The 18909-nt window shown below is 43.3% G+C and overlaps 2 protein-coding genes across 2 annotated transcripts in view; both read right to left on the reverse strand.

Moving 5' to 3' along the window:
- Positions 1 to 1523: 1523 nt before the first annotated feature.
- tm9sf2 (transmembrane 9 superfamily member 2) lies at positions 1524 to 13896 on the reverse strand (the record flags this gene model as incomplete). Its single annotated transcript, XM_079230283.1, has 17 exons — positions 1524 to 1591; positions 2332 to 2503; positions 2947 to 3058; positions 4716 to 4867; positions 4979 to 5138; positions 5245 to 5302; positions 5445 to 5564; positions 6923 to 7055; positions 7315 to 7423; positions 7689 to 7768; positions 8321 to 8432; positions 9720 to 9844; positions 10136 to 10265; positions 11193 to 11320; positions 11405 to 11498; positions 12069 to 12136; positions 13780 to 13896. The coding sequence occupies 17 exons, from the start codon at positions 13894 to 13896 to the stop codon at positions 1524 to 1526; spliced, it is 1938 nt and encodes a 645-aa protein (XP_079086409.1).
- Positions 13897 to 15821: 1925 nt separating this feature from the next.
- Positions 15822 to 18909, reverse strand: part of piezo1 (piezo type mechanosensitive ion channel component 1 (Er blood group)) — a 75271-nt gene continuing 72183 nt past the window's right edge. The window contains exons 52-53 of the mRNA XM_079229825.1: positions 17993 to 18134; positions 15822 to 17714 (exon numbers count right to left, since the gene is read on the reverse strand). Coding sequence (XP_079085951.1) covers positions 17586 to 17714; positions 17993 to 18134 — 271 coding nt within the window. The 3' untranslated portion in view covers positions 15822 to 17585. The remainder of the gene's footprint in view (positions 17715 to 17992; positions 18135 to 18909) is intronic.

The raw sequence follows: 18909 nt of genomic DNA on the forward strand, positions 1-18909 counted from the left end.
ACAGTTCTGAATTTATTATTTTTTTCTTCCAAAACTCTTCAGAGCAAAAACATCAGTCAGTAACTTTTTCTTACTTTAACACAAAATGCATTAAAAATCAAGCGACATCTTTCTAATTGGTTCACTCATCCTCCAAAGCTGTGAACTTACAGCCCTCTTTGTGCAGCTCGCATGATTAGATTAACATCTTAAAAAACAAACATAAATATTCACATCAATCCTGAGCGGACATACGGTTCCGTAGGACTGGATGCTGGGCCGTCCTGGGCATGCATAGTAGGGAACACATTGTCTGGTTCTGCCTCACGAGAAAGACTCAAGTTTCAGAAAACAAAGCCAACGGAAGCAAGTTGTTGAGAACTGTGTGAGAAGTTTTCACAAAAAGTGAGATCGGTTTAGAGAAATGCATTTAACCAAAAGTGAAAAACTAAACCAGACCGAACAGGAAGGCAGCGAGGTTCCAGAGAGCTTCTGAGCAAAGACGGCCCTCCGTCGTGTTGCCTGTACCGGAACAGAGGCGGCACCGACGGAGACCGGACTTCGGCTTTCTGTCAGCAGCAGGATTCACCGATCCACAGCTGTAAAGGGGCGGGCCCTCGCAGCTATAAAGAGGCGGGCCCTCGTAGCTGTAAAGAGGCGGGCCTCCACAGCTGTAAAGGGGCGGGCCCTCGCAGCTGTAAAGAGGCGGGCCCTCGTAGCTGTAAAGAGGCGGGCCTTCACAGCTATAAAGAGGCGGGCCCTCGTAGCTATAAAGAGGCGGGCCCTCACAGCTATAAAGAGGCGGGCCTTCACAGCTGTAAAGAGGCAGGCCTTCACAGCTGTAAAGAGGCAGGCCTTCACAGCTATAAAGAGGCGGGCCTTCACAGCTATAAAGAGGCGGGCCTTCACAGCTATAAAGAGGCAGGCCTTCACAGCTGTAAAGAGGCGGGCCCTCACAGCTATAAAGAGGCGGGCCCTCACAGCTATAAAGAGGCGGGCCTTCACAGCTGTAAAGAGGCGGGCCTTCACAGCTGTAAAGAGGCGGGCCCTCACAGCTGTAAAGAGGCGGGCCTTCACAGCTGTAAAGAGGCGGGCCTTCACAGCTGTAAAGAGGCGGGCCTTCACAGCTGTAAAGAGGCGGGCCTTCACAGCTGTAAAGAGGCGGGCCCTCACAGCTGTATTTGCCCGACTGCAATTTCTGCAAACAGTGCGCATGGATCATCATAAAGCGAATGTGAAAGGCATGACATGATGGCTGACACACGGTCTGCACAGTCCAGCTGTGGGTCATGAGATGAACCGCCTCTCTGTGTATAGATACTGGGAACAGGCTTGTTCAGGTTATATGCAGATAAATACTCTATGTTCAAAATAACGAGCCCGTCACATGCTCACACGCAGAAACACTGGAGGCTCCCGGAGGGAGGAAGCCGTCCGTCGGAGGTGAAGGTTCACACTGTAAAGTTCAGTTCGACAGGGCTGAACGTTTCAGAGGTTCGTGGGGGAAAAGGGATTTCCAGCCAATAGTCTTGAGATTGGATCCTTCAGTCCACTTTGACCACGCTGTAGATCTTGGTGACGAACCAGAAACAGGCGAAGAAGCCGATTGAGCCTGAGGACAGAAGATGCAGCTGAGTTAGACCGACGCCACATCACGTGACCCTCATGTGACCCATTGTGACCCATTGTGACCCTCATGTGACCCTCACGTGACCCTCATGTGACCCATTGTGACCCTCATGTGACCCTCACGTGACCCTCACGTGACCCTCATGTGAGGACGAGGGTTGAGTCTCCACCAAATGACTCAACTTGAGTCACAACACTACAAGACTTACTGGATGGTAGAGTTTCTTAAAACACATGCATTTCTAATTTCGTTTGACTTATTTAAGGAAGAGTGAATACTGGACATGGGTTTGATGGATTATAGTTATATATAAATAGATAATATATCTGAATATAAGTGGCAATCAAATCCATTAGTCATATTATATTATATTAGTCATATTCAGGTCATGTCACTATTCTGTCACTATGTTTGATGGCCACATCTAGCAGAGACACAAAGCTCCACATCCTGGCATCGGACCCTCACAACAGCTGATGACCTAATGACACCTCCATCCTGACAGCAAGACTTTTTCCCACTCTCTAAACTGAGATCTCTCTTTTCCCCCAATAATCCGTTTTGTAGCTGCAGGAGAAAGATGGAAATCCAAAATGGATATACGTACCTTAAACATCTCTGACTGATAGCACTTTGTAGTTTAACTTTATTGAAGAAATTGTACTTTCTTGATTCTTGTTGTTGTGAGTTTGTACTCAAAAGCTAAATGTAATGTAACGTACCTGTGAATAAGAAAAAGATGAGAGCCATAATCATGGTGTATCCGAAGTACAGGATGGTGCTGGCCAGTCCAGTGATTTGCAGCTTGGAGAAAAAGTAATGAATGGCGTAGACCAGGAAGTAGACCGCTGTGAAGCCGCTGGTCAGGAAGGAGCGCCACTGCCAATGGTAGTCCTGAGGGAGGAAACAGAGTCGAGACGGGAGGGACAAACACTCCGTTCTGTAACTGAGGCCCAACCTGAAGCCGTGCCCCGCCGGTCAATATAACAGTGATCACTAAACTATCCACCAGGAGGCAGCATTGCACCTCAACCGGTTTCATACAATCTAAATTTACAGTCATCAAAACGAGCCGCAGGGGAAGAACAAAGTTTAACCCAACTGCTGAAAAGCCCTGAGAGACGGTCACAATGACATCACTATCTTATCTTCTTGCCGTGCGGCGGCGGCCATCTTGGTGTTGACTGATGCACCAACAGGGCTGTACGGCCGCTGCACGTGTGGATAGTTTATTACTGGTCAAATAAACAAATAGCTGACATTGACATCTTCACACATCTTCCACATCCCGTAAACATAATAAATGGTAATAGTGCTTTATTGATCCTGCCGGTTACCTCAGCACATAAGTGGAAGTAGCACAGCAGGATGGTGGCCTCCGAGCAGGTGATGACCAGGATGATGAAGACGAGGAAGAGGAAGCCAAACATGTAGTACATCTGATGGGACCTGGAGGAAAGCAGAAGAAGTAAAGACAACATTACATTTAACCCCGACATGTCGTTAGTCTCTAGTTCTGCCAAGTTAGATCATTCATTTGGGGTTTTCATAAACCATATATTGTCAAAGTTGAATAGAAAAATACCTTTAATTAGGATAACCCTCCCAGTGCCGAACAGCGTCAATCATCGAGAAGCTGACAAACTATGGTCATTATGGGTTTTATTTCTTCTTTTGACAATACCCAAGTGTGTGTGTGTGTGTGTGTGTGTGTGTGTGTGTGTGTGTGTGTGTGTGTGTATATATATATATATATATATATATATATATATATATATATATACATATTTTATATATATATACATATATATATATATATATATATATATATATATATATATATATATATATATATATATATATATATATATATATATATATATATATATATATATATATATATACATATATATATATATACATACACACATATATATCTCATGTATTTTGTAGACTTAATACTTACTTAATACTTACAATATGCAATACTGCAATACTATACTGAATATTGTTTTGCTACTACTACATTTCACTTCATAATATTACACTTATATGCTATAATATGTATAATGTACCAGCCTTTTTATTTCATTTGTATTTGACCATATTATGTCATACTGTTATACCACTTTACTTTGAGGAGAAGGCACTGTTAGTCTAGAACACTGGAATAATGTTTCCACCAGTAAACCTGAACATGCACACCTCTCGAGTGTGACATCATTATAACCACATAACTATACAGATTATAATTAACTGGAGGATACACTTTCTTTCTACACGTAGATCTTAAACCCTTAAATATAAACAGTAGCCCGGCCACCCTATGGAGGAAACTCATTTCGTTTTTTTTATTAAAAAAAGTTGGATAAAATCTCCATTGTCCTCTCCTTATATGTAGTCAGGTGTCGGTAGGTAGAACTGCAGCGCCGCTGACTCGCCGCTCTCCTGTCTGACGTCACACGCTGCCACGGACTCTCCGCTGCCAGTAATCTCACTCGCTGTCTCTCCAACAACGATAGCTAACGTGTTAGCAAGTTGACTAGCTTGCCATTAAAAAACTGGTGGGAGGGAAATGAAGCTGTAGACGTCTTAACGCTGGTTGGCCAAGACTCGACACGTCAAAGATCTTCTATTGCTAAGATGATCACAACCTCAGTTTTTTTCCGTTTCCCACTCCAATCTCAGAAACACCGGCCAGTTGACGCCCCTCCCAAAAACAAAAACTCTTCGGATCTACACGATTCACGTGGATGACATATTTTCATTTCAAAACGGCGAATTTCGCCGAAAGGTGACAAGTTTGCAGGTATGTATATATATTGTTCTCATATTTTAATAAGAGAAATGTATGAGTAGTTATTAAACCACCTGTTTCAGCTCTATTCTCCTTTAACATTGTCATCATTTTGGGCTCTGAGGTTTATTTTCATTTCGGATGAGTCGATTTGTTATTGGAATACACACACATGATTAGCTAATCATATGAATACACACATATGATTAGCTAATCATATGACTACACACATATGATTAGCTAATCATGTGTGTGTATTCATATTTGTCTGATGCGTTCTATGAATAATAACATGTTCTTCATTCTCACCAGATGGAGTTCAATATGAAGAACAGCTGAATAAATATGCATCCAAAAGGCAGAATTCCTCCCATGATGATGCCAGGAGAAGGCTTTGTGTAGAAGGACTGCTCTGGGACTTGACGAGGAATCTGATTGGTCCTCACCGGGTGTTCAATCCCCTTAAACAAGCAGAGAGAGAAGGAATCAAAGATGAGTTCATCCTGAAGTAGAAACATTATGACAGAAAGTATTACTTATGAATGGATGTACGTTTATATAAATGTACTTACGGTCTTCTTGAAGCCAAAGTATGCTCCTATAAAGGTGAGAGGCACTGAGATGCAGAACCAAAGAGCCAATATGGCCACCAGGGTCCCAAAGGGCATCGCTGCTGAAGAGCCTTCGCCCCACAGGATCAAGTTCATCACAAAGAAATCTGCAAACACCACCCTGAGAGAGGACAGAGGAAGTGAAGGGTAATGGTGGCATCAAGGAGCTGCTCTCTCATAGGAACCTTCTACCCTGATGCGAGTGTCATGCTACATAGCAGTCTTACCCGGGACAGAGGAAGGCCGTCAGCAGGACGTTGGTCTTCCACTTCTCTCCTCCAAAAGCTGTCAATTAACCGAACACAAAGAAGAAAAGGAGTTATAGAAGTTAAATCAAACTGGATTTGTGAAATATTCGATAGCTTTTCTCCATATTATTATTTTCCCCGCCACCAAGAAAACACTTTCCTTTCCCTCTCTCTCTTACATTTGTAGAGGCGAGCAGCCACATATCCAGCAGGCGTTCCCAGAAGAACCCAGAGAACCACGGCACATGTCATCAGAGCGCCGCGGTTAGCAGGAGAGAGGAACCCGAGGCAGGCGAAGACTGGAGGAGAGAGGAGAGAGGAAGAGGAGAGAGGAGAAGTCAGGCCCCATGTTGTGTTTTTCTCTGTGCAAGACATCTGACATTTAGTCCTCAGTATTTACAAGACCGGTGAGCCGATGGGATGATGCCGTCTGCACCGCGTGGACTCTGTTGTCTGTGGTCACGCTGACGGTTACTGAGAGAAGCAGATAAATGATGTGGGGGACGGAAAGCGTCCCACTTCAGCCGGTGAGTCTGTCTCTGCCATGAGACGGACTCTCCGCTAACATCGTTTATAATGCAGAACTATCCCTGTATATTTAAATATAAACCTGCAACTCACCACTAGATCTTAGGGCTGGGCGGTATGGCCAAAAATTCATATCGCGGTATTTTTAAGATTCTGGCGGTTTCACGGTATATCACGGTATTTTTTTCCAAATAAACACATCAATTTATTGACACCGAAAAGGACCTCGGCCGCCATCGCCGTCGTTTTTCACCACTCGCTCGCAACTGGCCAGCAGCTGTTTGTATGTTGGTACATAGGTTGTGTTAGGAAGCTAAACGTGGAGGGATTTAGGACCCAGGGGAATGTAGTTATTTCATATCCCTTCATACTAGTGGCGCATGCACAGCCATAACGACTATTGCCATTCTTCGGCAGGCAGCAACATTTAATGTTTACAGTCACAGATGCGGTCTGAGCTACTTACGTCTCAGGGATAGAAGTTGACTCATGGTTTGAAAGAAATGACATCGCCAAAATGCATGCTGGTTAAATCCCGCCCACTCAGCCGCACAGGAAGAGACTTCTTCCTGCACAAGAAGAGTCTCCCTGTGTGGGCGGGCATTTTGGTGAATTCATATACCCAGCATGCATTTTGGCGATGTCATTTCGTTCAAACCATGAGTCAAGTGAGTCACCATGAGACGTAAGTAGCTCCGTCTGCTGCTCCTTCAGCTTCAAGCTGTGAACATTAAATGTTGTTGCTGCCAAAAGCGGCGACCGGTATACCGGTTGAACCGGCTGTGAGAGATCTAGTAGGGCTGTGCGGTATACCGGTTGAACCGGTATACCGCACAGCCCTACTAGATCTCTCACAGCGTTAAGATCTGTTATTGCTGAGAACAATGTAAATGTTCCCTGAAGAGAGGCAGGTAAATAAGATATGTGAAATTGTACACCATGTCTTTCTAATTATTTGATACCATGAGCTGTTGCATGTCTTATATTTTACCTTTTTAAAAAACGTGATTATGCAAGGTGAAGACTGAGCATTACATATCCAGTGGACATGACAGAAGGGGTTGAAGCCCGGCACCTAGGACTATTTATGTAATTCTTATGAACGAGTATGAAGATGAAAAAGACGTACAGAGAGTGACGAGGGTCATGATGAAGATCTGGGTTCCAGAGCCGAGGAACACCGAGAGCAGCATTCCCTTCCTGGGAGGTCGGAAAACATCTCCGTGGACCAGCTTCCACCCAAACTCCTCCTGAGCGTCCTCCTGGAGAACCACATGGAGAACCACAAGATGAGAACACACACAGCTTCCTCCTGGAGAACGACGAGGAGAGGAAACACAGCTCGAGCCCTAACGTCTCCATCAGTGAGCCACGACGGTTGTCTGACAGTAAATATAAAGTGATCTCATTGCTGGACCATAACCCTTTAGAGCTCAGATTCTCTGAGTCAGAAGGGATCCTCCAGACTCAGAAGGGATCCTCCAGACACAGAAGGGATCCTCCAGACACAGACGTACTCACCACAGAGTCCATCTGATTGTATCTGGCGATGTCTTTATGCAGAGTCCTCAGCATGATCATCGCTACCATTCCAGACAGGAACAGGACGATCACCATGGAGTTCATGATGCTGGGATGAAGAAACAACAACAACAGTTACTCATCGGTGTTTAACGATCCTGACCTGATGAACTGATCACCTCTTGACTGTGTCGACACATTTTGTGAATGAACTTCCAAACGTCAGTGACAGAAAATTCATGAACACAGACTCAAAAACACAATTAATGCTAGCAAACATAGCGGCGCTGCAAATTATGGCATAAAGAAAAGTGTAAAATGTATATATATATATATATATATATATGTGTGTGTGTGTGTGTTTTGAGTCTCACCTGAACCACTGGATGTTGGTGTGAGGCATTGACTCCAGGATGTAGTCCCATCTAGATGCCCAACGGATATTCTTGTCTTCCTACACACACACACACACACACACAGTTTACATAGTTACGTTCCTTTACATCCTAATGCATGTACAGTATGCATGTATATAAACATTGATGTCTATGTATGGAAGGAAAGGGAACAACGACAGGGCGCTGGTGGGAGGTGTTGCTGCATCTATTATCACGGTTTACCAGTCAAGGCCGAACAAAACCATCATTTCCAGTTTTGAAGGTTTTGTTTCATACGAGTTAAATCTATTTCCTCGGTATAAATCCTGGTAATTTCTCTACTTCATCTTATGTACCAGTTACTGCAGTTACACTACACATGTTGGTGTTTTTATTCACACTACAGAAGACTGCTGAAACCAGGCAGACATCACAGTTTGTCTCCAAAGTCAGGAAAACTACACGACCGGTCAAATGACATGTTTACACTGGTCCCATTTTCATTTGAAATGTCTTCAACCAACATAACTACACGAGTGTCATCAAGTCTTTTACTTCCTCCACATTCCAGGTTCTAGCCAAGAGTTCTTTAGAGCCAAACAACACAAAGACGGCACTATTGTACGAACCACAAAGGTGACAGAGTAGGTGTACGGGATCTCAAACACTCCGCTGTGTTTGCTCTTCAGGAACTTTGGTCCTCCAGAACAATCCAGGCTGTCTTCATCCGGGTGCTCATAGCTGGAGAGAGAGAGAGAGAGAGAGAGAGACAAAGGAAATGGATTGAAGAATGCAACATAAAGGGAGAAGATCAGGATGATAAACTGTACGACAGGCAGTGTTCCCTCTAAGCTGTGTGTGTGCGCGGCCGCGCAGGCCAGGCAAAGTGGCTCCGCAATAGATTTTTCAGACCGCACAAACGTTTTTTTTTCAGGGGTTAAACATCTTTCTTGCGCCAGTGTTTCTGAGATAGAAGTGAGCCATCTGCGTAATAATAACATCTTTGACGTGTCGAGTCTTCTTGGCCAATCAGCGTCCCGTTTCTCGACATGCGCTCTCTGTACCTCTGCTAGCGCTCTGCCTCCGTTAGCACCCCCCACCCCGCTGTCCTCCTCCGGGCGGCAGGAGTGAAGCTCGCCCAGAGCGCCACATGAGCTCGGGCCGGCGCTGTTTAGGCTCCTCTTGGCGGGCCCTGCTCCAGCAGCTATAGGCCTCCATGGAGAAAAGAAAGGCAGAGCAGGCGCCCCAGAAAAAGGTCTGCCTAACGTTTAACATGAGTGGCTAGATGAAATAGTCCAAACTGACACAGGTAGGATGAAACTTTCAGACATATTTAAATATGAAGAATATGAAGTTATTAAATTGTTTATATAGGCTACCTTTAGGAAAAATGACACCATGTCAATTTAATAGGCCTATAACTATTGTTAAGCACTGCATTAGCATTTTTCTTTCAACGAAGTTCCACTTAAATGTTGTACCTGCTGAGAAATGATTAAACACCTTTGATACTTTTATTATTTATATATAAAATAAATAAATAAATAAAATTAGAGGGAACATTGACGACAGGTGGAAGTAATATTAATAAGTAAGGTCACATGTTGAAGACAGCTCTATACCATAGTCATATATCTCTATAAGCTCTATATCATAGTCATATATCTCTATAAGCTCTATATCATAGTCATATATCTCTATAAGCTCTATATCATAGTCATATATCTCTATAAGCTCTATATCATAGTCATATATCTCTATAAGCTCTATACCATAGTCATATATCTCTATAAGCTCTATATCATAGTCATATATCTCTATAAGCTCTATATCATAGTCATATATCTCTATAAGCTCTATATCATAGTCATATATCTCTATAAGCTCTATACCATAGTCATATATCTCTATAAGCTCTATACCATAGTCATATATCTCTATAAGCTCTATATCATAGTCATATATCTCTATAAGCTCTATACTATAGTCATATATATCTATAAGCTCTATACAAACTCAAACTCTCACCTTTTGGGTTCCACCTTGGCAGCAACCAGTCGAGCTCCCAGCTGCTCGTGCTCCACGATGTGGTAATGGATGGTGATGTCCACGTGGTTAAAGATGTAAAAAGCATCATTTTCATTGAAGTTAGACTGGAAAACAAAAAGGACACACAGGTTCAAAGCAGACAGAGATATCATGTGTTATTATATACAACATCTCCGTGTGGGACATGATGCATTCTGACATGGAGGGCAGGAACAATGAAGAAGACAAAGACAAGTATGACAATCAGTTGATTCCATGCATAGCGGCCTTAAAACCTGAATGTTTCAGTAGTTAGTAGCTGCTGATGTATCAGAGACCAGTGTGTGTGCGTGTGTGTGTGTGTGTGTGTGTGTGTGTGTGTGTGCGTGTGTGTGTGTGTGCGTGTGTGCACTCACGTTGACCACGCAGGCGTCTTTGGGTCGACCTGCTTCTGTGACGAAACAGCCAATCGGGAAACCAGGATTACAGAACTTCTGTCTCTCTTCAACGTCGTAGCACCAAGTGACGGGCATGTTATCCACGATCCTACACACACACACACACACACACACACACACACACACACACACACACACACACACACACACACACACACACACACACACACACAACAGAAGCCTGTGACGCTCACTCATGTGCACAGTGGACACTGACAACAGCAGACCCAACTTGGCCTTTAACACAATGTCTGCAAACACATTTACTAACACGATAGCATCAAGCACGCGACACACACACCTGCTTCACACACACACACACACACACACACACACACACACACACCTGCTTCACACATGAGCAGGGTCGTGGTGGGACAGACTGGCGGTCACCATGGTTACTCAGAGTAGCATGCATGGCAACAGATTGCAAAAACAATAAGCGTCTCATTAGGTTAGCTGTTCCAAATGTTTCAAAGGTTGCTCCTCCAAGGCTGCGACGTCATCGTCAAATAATCAAAAGATATGAGACTCAGCGCTCACTTTAGCCACCAAAACCAAAACTGTGTAGTTGGAGTTTATTGATGGAAAATGTGTACTTTGGTCCTCTTTGATCTGTTCTTTGTTCACTTGAGTAGATGCTACAACACTGACAGTTTTATCTACTGCAGTGTTGGTTCATAGTCTGATGAACAACAGATTGTTCCACAGCTCCGGCTCCTCGTCATCACACGGCCGTCTCACACAGCTACCTTGTGATCTGAAACTCATGGTGTTGCTGATAACACACACCGCTTCCCTCACCACTGCCTCCAACACCAATACAAGTGAGGACCACGGACAAAACGACTCATCTAGCTCCTACTATTCAGCAAACATTAAGTTTTTCACATCACACAAATGTGTTTTGGTGAATGTAAAAATGTGGTTGCATGTTCCTTCACTTTATGAGACGTGTGTGTGTGTGTGTGTGTGTGTGTGTGTGTGTGTGTGTGTGTGTGTGTGTCATACGTACCAGTGATGCTGGTAGTTGAGCAACATGCCTTTCTTGAGGAAGTCCAGCTTGGTCTTGTCTGCTGCGGTGTTGGTGTTGTAGGTTCTGGTGCAGACCTTCTGACACGTCACAGGCTTCTTAAACTCAAACTGACACACAAGACAGTTAGTGTGTGAGTGTGTATGTGTGTGTGTGTGTGTGTGTGTGTCTGTGTTTCTGTAGATGTGTGTTACCTTGTACGGTGAGGGTTCGATCCTCTCCCCAAAAAGAACCTGGCCCAGATTCTCCGATGGACGTTTCAATGTTTTCTCCGAGCAAAAGTCGAACCTGAACCAAAACACCTTTATTTAACATTATATTATAACATTATATCATAACATTGTATCATATGGTCAAAATGCATAAGAAGTAGAGGCGTTCCGCTTCCATTGGAACAGACACACAGCTGAATTGAATAATAACGGCAGCAGTGCTGTTGTTTTAATCACACTGAAGTCATCATCATGCTTTCAACTGTTCTGATCATTGTTGAAAATGTACTTTTATTATTCCAAAATCTACCAGCACATAACCATTTAGTGTTTGGGCTGGTGAGTGAACAGGTATGTGCACAATGTAAATAAAGCCATGATTTAAAAAAAATATTAAACAACTTATAGCAGAAGGAAAAGTGTTCTGTTATAGTTTATGTATTTAATAGATGAAATGGCTCAATATTTACCTATTTATCCACTTCAGCTTTAAACTGCAGCAATAACTCTTCAATGCTTTTGGACACTAATAATGCAGAGAGCAGTAAGTTGTGCAGCCTGATGGAATAACTCAAAAGGATCAAATGAAGAAACATACAAAGGAACAACACAGACATTGGTAGAGCGTGAAGCACTTTGCACTTACGCAGTGTATTCATAAGGCAGAACAGACTCCACTGAATCCAACCGGTTCACAAACAGCTCAATGGCCGACTAGAGGAAGACAAAAGCAGACGGCAGGATTCATCCAGTCAGGCGTTCACTTTCATGTTGCTAGATATTGATTCTGGATTGGTTGGTGTTCTTTTTTAACACCCAACATTGTAAAAACGTTCTTTTCTAGTCTTGTTCTGATACTCTGGGTATGTGGGCACCCTGCCATGTGGGCACCCTGCCATGTGGGGCACCCTGCCATGTGGGGCACCCTGCCATGTGGGGCACCCTGCCATGTGGGCACCCTGCCATGTGGGCACCCTGCCATGTGGGGCACCCTGCCATGTGGGCACCCTGCCATGTGGGGCACCCTGCCATGTGGGGCACCCTGCCATGTGTGCACCCTGCCATGTGGGCTGTGGTGCACCCTGCCATGTGGTGCACCCTGCCATGTGTGCACCCTGCCATGTGGGCTGTGGTGCACCCTGCCATGTGGGCACCCTGCCATGTGGGCACCCTGCTATGTAGGGCACCCTGCCATGTGGGCTGTGGTGCACCCTGCCATGTGGGCACCCTGCCATGTGTGCACCCTGCCATGTGGGCTGTGGTGCACCCTGCCATGTGGGCACCCTGCTATGTAGGGCACCCTGCCATGTGGGCTGTGGTGCACCCTGCCATGTGGGCTGTGGTGCACCCTGCCATGTGGGCACCCTGCTATGTGGGCTGTGGTGCACCCTGCCATGTGGGCATAAATGGTTGAAAGGTCACACTGTCAGACCAGTGCATTACCCCTTTATTACCCAAGCGTTTGTATTGGAAAAAAATAAATAAATATATATATATATATATATATATATATATCGTTACTGTCCATGCTTCAAAATGATCCTTTACATTTTAGGCCATAGCACCCAGCGCTGTCATATTTGAGGACAGAAAAAGGAGAAACATGGATCATGTAAGGTTAGATATCTGAGATTGCAGGAGAGTTTTTGCCCGCAGTGAAAATGTGTTTGAAAGACTTAAAGCCAATAATTAATTGGATTGAAACTGAATTGTGTGTTTAATAAAAAACATGTTGTGAATTCTGATAAACTATTACATCTGTCTTTATTCAATACATTTTGATTTTTGGATTGAGGGCTGTGTGTGTGTGTGTGTGTGTGTGTGTGTGTGTGTGTGTGTGTGTGTGTGTGTGTGTGAGAAACAGAGAAAGAGAGGGAGAGAGAGAGAGAGAAATAGAGAGAGGTGTCTATCAACATGAATGAAGCTACTTTTATATGATGATCCTTTAGTTTACCAATAGTCAGACATGTCGAGGCACCTTATTAGTGGCTTGTCTTATAAAGTGTTTGTTGCTGTGAGCTGAACAGTTGGAAATCATTTAGTTTTTATATTCTAATGAAGCCACCAGAAGTCAGAGCAGTGTTCATATCTGTGAGCAGCTTGATGTCGAGACTATCGCAGACACTTTGATGCATTTCAGGCAGTGCAGCTAGCATTAGCCTCCTATCTGCTATCATGGTATCTGTTAGCTTTGCTGTTTCTTTCCCGTATAGTTACATAACATTATAAACTAGCGTGAGTCAGCTGCTGTCTTTTGTGTATTTACGCAATGCTTGCACTTCATGCTGTACATGCATGTTGTGACTCTCACCAGGCAGCTACAGTTACACAGGAGCCCTGTGCCATGTTGTGTTTACCTTGCAGTCTGGAACTTGGTCTTTTCCCGGCTCACAGAAGCTCACGGGAGCCAGACCCGGGAGGTAGAAGCCCGCGGCTGGAGCCAGCAGCGCCGCTGCGAGCAGCCAGCGCGACATCTTGTGCTGCCGGCCTTCACTCGGGGTTCACGCCGCTTACTTCTTCTCTTCGCAGTTCAAACTGCAGCTGACGTCTATACGGACTACTACTTTCGGTAGTGACGTGTTGGAGGCTGCAGAACCGGTGACTACCGGTAGTGACGGCCAAAACGTCACTACCGGAAGCAGTAGCGGCCAACACGTCACTACCGGAAGCAGTAGCGGCCAACACGTCACTACCGGAAGTCCTGCTTCGTGAAGTGGTGCATTCTTCTTCTTCTTCTTCTTTTTATAGGTTTATTAGCGGTTGGCAAACAACAAATTGGTGCATTACCGCCACCAACTGGTATGGAGTGTGGATCAGGACGTCAAGTAGTATTTACATTATTTAATAAAAATACATTAAAAAAAAAAAATATATATATATATGCACTTTAACATACTAAAGTCTCTGTTAAAGTGTATATATATATATATATATTTTTACTGTTATGTTTGTCTGAGCACTTTATTTTATACTTAATGTAATATCTATTGCACTGTTGTTGTCTAATGTCTAATGTTATGCACCTTCCGCCAAGAAAAATTAGTTTGTGTAAACATATTTGGCGAATAAATAGTTCTGATTCTGATATATATATTAAAGGACTCACATTTCCACAATAATATGAGTGAACCTAAGATACAGAAATATATTTGATCATTCATCCTCCCCTCCTCCTGTCCAATCCTCTCTGCTGCTGCAATCCCATCATCTGCACTTCCTGTATATTGACCCACCTGGAATACAGAGAACTAAACCAGGACTCCATTGGCTGGTGACCCAGATGAATGAATGAATATATACTTTATTAATCCCCAAGGGAAAATTTAGTGTCGCGTAGCAGCCATTTACACAGAAAATAAGATAAGATATAAAACAAGAGGGATGAAAGATATTTGCAATAATAATACTAATAGAATAAAGATAAAAATAACAACAACAATAAAATAGCTGTATGAAAGAAAGAATAACAGAGTATTAATTTAGGAAATTAATTAAATTATCTTAAACTTAAACAGTAGAAGTGCAAGAGTGCAAGTATGTTTGTGCATATTAAGGTGTAAATAAAAATAAAATAAAAAAAACAACAACAAACAATATGAGAGTGCAAAAATGCAATAAATGTATGTATCAACTCGGGGAAACCAAAGAGCTGATGGTGAACTTCCACCCGTGTAAACACTGTCCTGTACCAGTGAACATCCAGGGAATGGACATTGGTGAGCTCCTACAGGTACCTGGGTGTTCACCTGAATAAAATGGACTGGCCAACGCCTGGTCAATAGTAAGCAGTTCTTTACGCTTGACCAACGCAACTTGTTCAACTTCAGTCCATTTCCAAGTCACATGTCCTCAGAGCAGAGGTGCTTACACTATGCTTTGCTGCGGCACAAATTCCATAATAATTAAGACGTCTCAAGAAACGTCTGCATCGCTCTCACCTTGTCCTTGGAAGGGTGAATGCCCTGCTCTTCCAGCACATGGCCTAATTGAGTTTTACCAAATTCACACTGAGAGCCTTTCACTCGTAGTCCATTCTTCTGAAGCTGTTGTAGAACCTTTAGAGCCTTTTGGTCGTGGAGATGTTCCTACTCTGAGGGTCCCATAATTAACAGGTCATTGCTAAATCTCTCATCACATTTTCCATAATCTGCTGGCAATCCCCGGTGGCTGTTGGTGGTAGTGTATTTCTTGGCATCATCCTCCAGCAACATCTGCTGGTAAGATGTGGCGAAGTCTATCTTAGAGAAGACCTTCCCTCCACAGTTTGCAATTAAGTCTGGACATTTTCAAACAAAAAAAAGGGTCAGCAATGTTTTCAAAAGCCTCCATTTTATGGATTTGAGAACATCGAAGTCTATTACACTCACACCTGTCCCCCGCAAAACAATGAAAGGTAGGAACTGAAATTACTCTGAGGCTAAGGGGACATGAAATAGCAATTTGTAAATATATAAATACAATAGCAGTTAAAGTGCTAGAAAATATTATTGTATGTAATACAACCTAATACTGCAAATCCTATGTAGAATTATTCCTTCTAAAGTATATATACAGTATATCTTACCACAGTCTACAACATAAATTAGTATGCTGAATTTAAGTAATTAAAATAACCCAAACATGTAATGTGCACAGTAACTGTAGCTCCACCATCAATTAAAACATTTGTAATTCATTTTCATCCTTGAATGTTACTTAGTAACAAGTCTGTAAGAAGCCAGCCAAAATTAATTGTGTTCATTTCATCAGATGTTTTTAATTCACAGGCTAATACTATGCAAAGGGCTAACGCTAGGCTAACAGCAGACATCTGCAATGAAAGTCAATCATATGATCACATTGGTTAACAAATTCCAAAACAAAGTAACTACATTATAAACACCACTGACGGATAATTGAGTTATTTAACTTCAAAAGCATCCGAGTCGCACGCATTACATTTGACTGTCTGCTGGAAACCGTTTTCGCAGCACATTTTCTCTTCAGTCAATGAGTCTGATTTCTTCAAGAGTTTTTAAGATCTCCAGGTGAGCCAACACAATAGGGACACACATTGTTTTACTTGGAAGTTTCGTGTTTATGCCACATATATTTCCTGAGGCGTCTGGGAACTGAAAGCGGCTTTGGATGCGTTCAAACTCAGAAGGTTGTGTCTGACAAGGGAAATAAAACCTGAAATGCTGCTTTAAAGCAGACCTGTTCTGTCCAGGGTTCATGGTGTAGAAGCAAACGAACATAACCACTGCACACACACGTTGCTTTTACAAGGGATAATGATTTTAAAAATATTTCTAAAGGCATGATGAATAAACAGCACAAAAATGTGAAATACTCGCCTGCGAATATTATATGTCTCAGGCACTTTTGGTGAGGACTGAAGGAGTGGATCTGGTCTGCGCTGCCTTTGTCAAAGGAGTGATGCAATTTGCCGTCTTGGATTTGACTACGGAGATTGTGTTGTTTTTTTATAAATACATGCACCATCAACCAATTCCGCAAAACGTGATTGGTTTATGGGTTTATTAGCTCAGAGAAATCAGCCTTGTTACAGAAAATAAAACGCTTTTTAGTCACGTAATATTCATGTTCTGTGTGAAAGTAGAACGGGACAAAAAAGACTTCCAAAGTAATCGCACCAACAAACAAAAGGCGCCACTGCTGTGTTCAGGACTTAAGTATGGTTGACAGTAATTGCAGATGGTTCAACCCACAAGTAGCCACAGTCACTCCATGTGGCTCAAATACACAGAGGTCAGGAATGAAGCGTCTCTTGACCCTTGACCATTAACACAGCTTGATTCGACTGCTAATTGTGTCTTCCAGGAACGTTTTGTATGTCCAAATCCTGCAGGACAGACTTCCAGCTGCTATCCATCCCATCCACAGTGGAACTGCAATTGCACTCTCAATAGCCTGTAGTGTAAGGTGGTTTCATGAAAGTGCTCAGGTAGCTGTGGAGAACAGCAATAGGTGTCTAGCAACTGGAGATGTTTCATCCAGTAGTCTGCTAGTGTACATCTCCTCTTGTGTGTCTCTGTAAGACGATGTCCAGTCTGGTCCAGAGTATTCTCAAGAAGCCTCCCTTGGGCTGACCTCTTGACATCTTTACAATGTGCTTCAGATATCACTGTATGTGCATTACAACACAACGTCATCTGGTCAGTCAGTATCTGGCATGTTCTCGGCTGTACATGTCCCTGGTCCATTTAATCATGGTCTCTGGAGATCGATAGAGGAAGATCAGTTTGGAGTAAAGTTCCTCTTCCAGCTCCAGCTCTCCTGTCTCACGCACCTGAATCACACAGAAACATTAACTTGTGGATGAAGATTATAAAGAGATGATTTTCCATGACACTTCCAACAATATGGCATCAACACTGTGTTTTGTGTTCCCATTATTTAAAATAAATATAGTCATGATTAGATCAAGGGAATATTCCATAATTCTGCTCTTCTGAACTGCTAATTCAAATCTGGAAAACATATTTGACTCAATCCCTGATATGTGTGTTCATAGGAGTACAGTAAATACAGAATGAGTGTGTTAATATGCACACACTGCACACTAACCAGGAAGATGTCTGTGCAGAGCTTCAGGATGCGGTCCACACAGGGCAGCTCTTCAAACATGATGGAGTGAGAGATCTCACTGAAGAAGCCCCGTACAAACTTTCCAATGACTAAGACCACAGACACATAAAGACCCATGATCCTGAAGGAGAGAAAAGAAAAGGAAAATAATATGTATACATTCAAGTATAAAGTGTGAAAGAAAACAACTCAAATCAAAAATCACAATTCAATATTTAATAATATTGAATGTGGGGCAGAAACCAAGATTGCCCTCGAGAAAATAATGCTGCTGTAATTATTGGGTTGATACCATTTTTTACACAGATTTAGTGATAAATTAAAGCCTTTGTTTTACCACTGTAGAACTGATAAAAGTGATATATAATATATCATATAATATCCATCCATCCATCCATTATCAGCCGCTTATCCGGGTCGGGTCGCGGTGGCAGCAGGTCCATCAGGCCGACCCAGGCTTCCCTCTCACCCGCAACACTTTCCAGCTCATTCTGGGGGATCCCGAGGCGTTCCAAGGCCAGCCGGGAGATATAATCCCTCCAGCGTGTCCTCGGTCTTCCCCGGGGTCTCCTACCAGTTGGACGTGCCTGGAAAACCTCTAATGGGAGGCGTCCAGGAGGCATCCTGACTAGATGCTGAACCACCTCAGCTGACTCCTTTCGACACGAAGGAGCAGCGACTCGACTCCAAGCTCCCTCCTGATGTCCGAGCTCCTTACCCTATCTCTAAGGGTGAGCCCGGCCACCCTGCGGAGGAAGCTCATTTCAGCCACTTGTATCCGAGATCTCGTTCTTTCGGTCGCGACCCAGAGTTCGTGGCCATAGGTGAGGGTTGGAATGTAGACCGACCAGTAAATGGAGAGCTTCGCCTTCCGGCTCAGCTCCTCTTCACCAGGA

The sequence above is a fragment of the Taurulus bubalis genome, assembly GCF_910589615.1.
Source record: "Taurulus bubalis genome assembly, chromosome: 14".
NCBI classification, from domain to species: Eukaryota; Metazoa; Chordata; class Actinopteri; order Perciformes; family Cottidae; genus Taurulus; species Taurulus bubalis.